The sequence below is a fragment of the Arachis ipaensis genome, chromosome B03 (assembly GCF_000816755.2).
Source record: "Arachis ipaensis cultivar K30076 chromosome B03, Araip1.1, whole genome shotgun sequence".
Lineage (NCBI taxonomy): Eukaryota > Viridiplantae > Streptophyta > Magnoliopsida > Fabales > Fabaceae > Arachis > Arachis ipaensis.
Genome location: NC_029787.2, coordinates 101,884,789 through 101,889,520, shown reverse-complemented (window position 1 = coordinate 101,889,520; position 4,732 = coordinate 101,884,789). Strand labels below are relative to the sequence as shown.

Below are 4,732 nucleotides of genomic sequence, written 5' to 3'. Positions count from 1 at the left end.
GTCGATTTATTTCTTTTAACTCATTAAATTCAATTTATTATAATAAATTAATTATATCAACTAATTGATTTGGTTAATTATTTAAATATCATACAATTTATTATAATTTCTATCAATCAATTAATTGTAATTCAAATTGAATGATTATTTTGTTACGAAATTATTATTTCCTAATCTATTCATGGGCAATACATATATTAATTGTAATCGCAAATTAAACTATTTTATATTAAATGATTTATATAATAGTCTTCTCATTTATTATCATAAATGCTGAATTAAATAAGTCATTATTATTTTTTATTTAGAATTAAATGAGAATAAACCAGAGATATTATTTTATTTGGCTTTAGGATTCAATGGGTGTCACACTCAGATATAAATAGTGACTTTCGAATTTTGGTCTCCAACACATCAAAGCCACATCTATAACTCTTTTTCCATAAAAGGAATTGCGATTCAACTCTATCAGGGATACAAAAGATTTTCAAAGAACAAGAGAATGGTCTGAATTTGCACAAATTCTAAATTTTTGAACTTATGATATTGTTTCAGTTGGTTGTCGTTACGAGAATGACTCTAATCTATACGTATCTAAGGAGTAGAATAGATTAAATATTATTTAAGTAATTTATTTCTAATATTGATATTTGATCGATTAAATTAGTTTTAGAGAAATTTAAATTGTTGACTTTAAAAGTCTACACGGTACATGCATTATATTTTAAAAAGGTAAAATATATTTTAAGAAAATTAGGGTATCAATAATCAATTATGATTAATATCAATATCAATAATTAATTCTTATAATTATTTTTGTACTACTAAAAGCTACATATAGTATTTTTTTTGTAGAATAAAAAAGGTTGTGATTTATAACATTTTCGTAAAGTTATATCGTATGGACACAAGATTAATTAAATAGAAAACCCCTAAACTGGCACCCGAACTAGCCTAGTCCACTATGTACACCCTACTCTCTCAGTGAGTTTGACCAAAAGTGAGAGATTAACCCAAAGGCTAGGCTAACACAAAAAAAAAACTATCAAAAGGCACAACCGCAGCTCCCAGGACTCAACTGTCATCGTCAGAGGAGATCACAACCACATCAGAACACTCCTCAGGATCCTCGTCCTCGTCATCGGAAATCTCTATAATCTCAGGAGGGGCACTAGCACTCATGCTACTGGTCTGACCAGCACTCGCCGGTCCACTAATAGAGGCGGTGAGCGGCTCCTCAGAAGATGGCTCAGATGAAGATACTGAGATCTGCTCCACGGGGATGTCCTCCTCCGGTACAGGCTCTGGAAAATGCTCCTCCATGGGCTCAGACTCAAGGTCCGCCTGATCCGCAGGCTGATCGGGATGCTGGTGAGGCACCGGCCCATCATGAAACGGGTGAAATAGAGCATCCGGGTGGAGCCACTGCAGTGGGAACTCATAGGGCATGTCGGGGTTAAACTGTGGAGTGTCAATCGGGTGATGGAAAGGATGATCACGCAGAATGTACATACGAGTCCTAATCTCCGCAGCTACTACATAAAACCTATGCTGCACAATATCCTCGTATATATAGGGAGGGTCCATCTCGTAAAATATAACTCCGGTCTCCATCTGAAGGGGAGGAAGAGAAGGGGTAAGAACTGGGGGGGTTCTTAGTAGGGTCGAGGGTGGTTAGTTTAGTCAGGATTACCACAGTTCAAGTAATTCACAACGAAATATACAAGTGTCACAAAGAAATATCTAGTCACCACAATTCAGAATAACATTAAGGAATGTATAAACACAAGAAGACAATCACAAACAATTTCACAATGTCAAGTAAAATGCAAATGCACAACAAGAATGATGCATGTCTATTCCTAACGCAGGCCATGAGCTCATGTGTCGGTTGCCTACCCGCTCCCGACATTACCCGGGCACGAGTCCCAGATATGGTTTTTCAGATGCATCAGTGTGCTTATAAGTCGTATGGCTAGGCCGCATACAGTGTGACTTTCCAAATCAATAAGCGTACATCTGGAAAACAGTTCTCAGTGTGTGGGCGTCCCCACTTTACATTTGGAACTAAGGCCCAAACAATGTCACATCTGCTCTCCTGTGGCAGTAATTTTGAATAAAAACTCAAAATAGCATTTTCCTTTCAAAACTTAGTTTATAATAATAAACATAACCTCAGTCTTTTTATAAAAATATAATGACATTCTTTAAAATAAAATTTCCAAACTAATATCTTGTCCTTCAACGAGACCGAAAACCTGTTTTATTTTGATCAAAATATTAACTTAAAAATTTATCCATTCTCGAGCTAACTAAACACAACTTCATCAAAATATCAATATACCAACAAAATTCAACAGGAAATGCAATCAAATTTCAATAACACTCAATCCAAACATCAATTTACTTTCAAATATCATTTAGTCGGTGAAAATTTATCAAAATCCTACCTTCGTACGTAATCGAAATACTCGAAACTCTAGAGAAACTTTCTGACCGTGCTGCTGAAGGAAAAACCGTCTGGAATCCTCCGTGCCTCCTAGAACTCCAGTTGGCCAAACTCAAGGGGTAGGGGAGCTACGTCACCGTCGATTTCCACCGGACAAAAGTAACGCCAACACGTAGAGGAGGAAGATATGAACACTTTTACAGGATTAGATTTTTTATTGGAGTTACGGATCGCAAGAAATCGAGGTCGGAAGGTTAGAGGATTTTACGGTTCTCTCATAAAGCTTCGGTCTCTCTCTCTGTTCTTTCTTTTTCCTTACGCTTAGTGAATGAAAATGAAAAGTTAAGCAAGGAAAGTAATTGAAAATGCCTCAAATGCATTTTCCTCCACAAAACTATTGGAAGCAAATCAACACCTCCCTAGGAGAATTAAGTTCCAACATGGGACAATTAAGGGTAGAACATCAAGAGCACTCCATCATCCTTCATGAAATAAGAGAAGATCAAAAAGCAATGAGGGAGGAGCAACAAAGACAAGGAAGAGACATAGAAGAGCTCAAGGACATCATTGGTTCCTCAAGAAGAAAACACCACCATAACTAAGGTGGACTCATTCCTTGTTCTTACATTCTCTGTTTTTTGTTTGCTATGTTAAGTGCCTATCTAAGTTTGTGTCTTATTACATGATCATTAGTATTTAGTAACTTTGTCTTAAAGTTATGAATGTCCTATGAATCCATCACCTCTCTTAAATGAAAAATGTTTTTAATTCAAAAGAACAAGAAGTACATGAGTTTCAAATTTATCCTTGAACTTAGTTTAAATTATATTGATGTGGTGACAATACTTTTTGTTTTCTGAATGAATGCTTGAACAGTGCATATGTCTTTTGAAGTTGTTGTTTAAGAATGTTAAATATGTTGGCCCTTGAAAGAATGATGACAAGGAGACATGTTATTTGATAATCTGAAAAATCATAAAAATGATTCTTGAAGCAAGAAAAAAATTGGCGAAAAAAAATTAGAAAGAAAAAGAAAAAGCAAGCAGAAAAACCCAAAAGCTCTTAAAACCAAGAGGCAAGAGCAAAAAGCCAATAACCCTTAAAACCAAAAGGCAAGGGTAAATAAAAAGGATCCCAAGGCTTTGAGCATCAGTGGATAGGAGGGCCTAAAGGAATAAAATCCTAGCCTAAGCGGCTAAACCAAGCTGTCCCTAACCATGTGCTTGTGGCGTGAAGGTGTCAAGTGAAAACTTGAGACTGAGCGGTTAAAGTCAAGGTCCAAAGCAAAAAAAAAAGAGTGTGCTTAAGAACCCTGGACACCTCTAATTGGGGACTTTAGCAAACATGAGTCACAATCTGAAAAGGTTCACCCAGTTATGTGTCTGTGGCATTTATGTATCCGGTGGTAATACTGAAAAACAAAGTGCTTAGGGCCACGGCCAAGACTCATAAAGTAGCTGTGTTCAAGAATTAACATACTGAACTAGGAGAATCAATAACACTATCTGAACTCTGAGTTCCTATAGATGCCAATCATTCTGAACCTCAATGGATAAAGTGAGATGCCAAAACTATTCAAGAGGCAAAAAGCTACAAGTCCCGCTCATCTGATTGGAGCTATGTTTCATTGATAGTTTGGAATTTATAGTATATTCTCTTCTTTTTATCCTATTTGATTTTCAGTTGCTTGGGGACAAGCAACAATTTAAGTTTGGTGTTGTGATGAGCAGATAATTTATACGCTTTTTGGCATTGTTTTTAGTAGAATCTAGTTACTTCTAGGGATGTTTTTATTAGTTTTATGTTAAATTCACATTTCTGGACTTTACTATGAGTTTGTGTATTTTTCTGTGATTTCAGATATTTTCTGACTGAAATTGAGGGACTTGAGCAAAAAATCAGATTCAGAGGTTGAAGAAGGACTGCTGATGCTGTTGGATTCTGACCTTCCTGCACTCAAAGTGGATTTTCTGGAGCTACAGAACTCAAAATGGCGCGCTTCCAATTGTGTTGGAAAGTAGACATCCAGGGCTTTCCATCAATGTATAATAGTCCATACTTTGACCTAGTTTAGATGACGTAAAAGGGTATTGAACGCCAGTTCTACGCTGCTGTCTGGAGTTAAACGCCAGAAACATGTCACAAACCAGAGTTGAACGCCAGAAATACGTTACAACCTGGCGTTCAACTCCAGAAAGAGCCTCTGCACGTGTAACATTCAAGCTCAGCCCAAGAACACACCAAGTGGGCCCCAGAAGTGGATTTATGCATCAATTACTTACT

General features: G+C 36.5%; 1 protein-coding gene across 1 annotated transcript; it reads right to left on the bottom strand.

Moving 5' to 3' along the window:
- LOC110269765 lies at nucleotides 938–2,793 on the bottom strand. Its single transcript, XM_021117598.1, has 2 exons — nucleotides 2,451–2,793; nucleotides 938–1,614 (listed from the first exon to the last, which is right to left on the bottom strand). The coding sequence occupies exon 2, from the start codon at nucleotides 1,612–1,614 to the stop codon at nucleotides 1,075–1,077; it is 540 nt and encodes a 179-aa protein (XP_020973257.1). The 5' UTR covers nucleotides 2,451–2,793; the 3' UTR covers nucleotides 938–1,074.

Coding starts and splice junctions, on each gene's coding strand:
- LOC110269765 (XM_021117598.1), bottom strand. CDS start 1,614: ATGGAGACCGGAGTTATATTTTACGAGATGGACCCTCCCTATATATAC.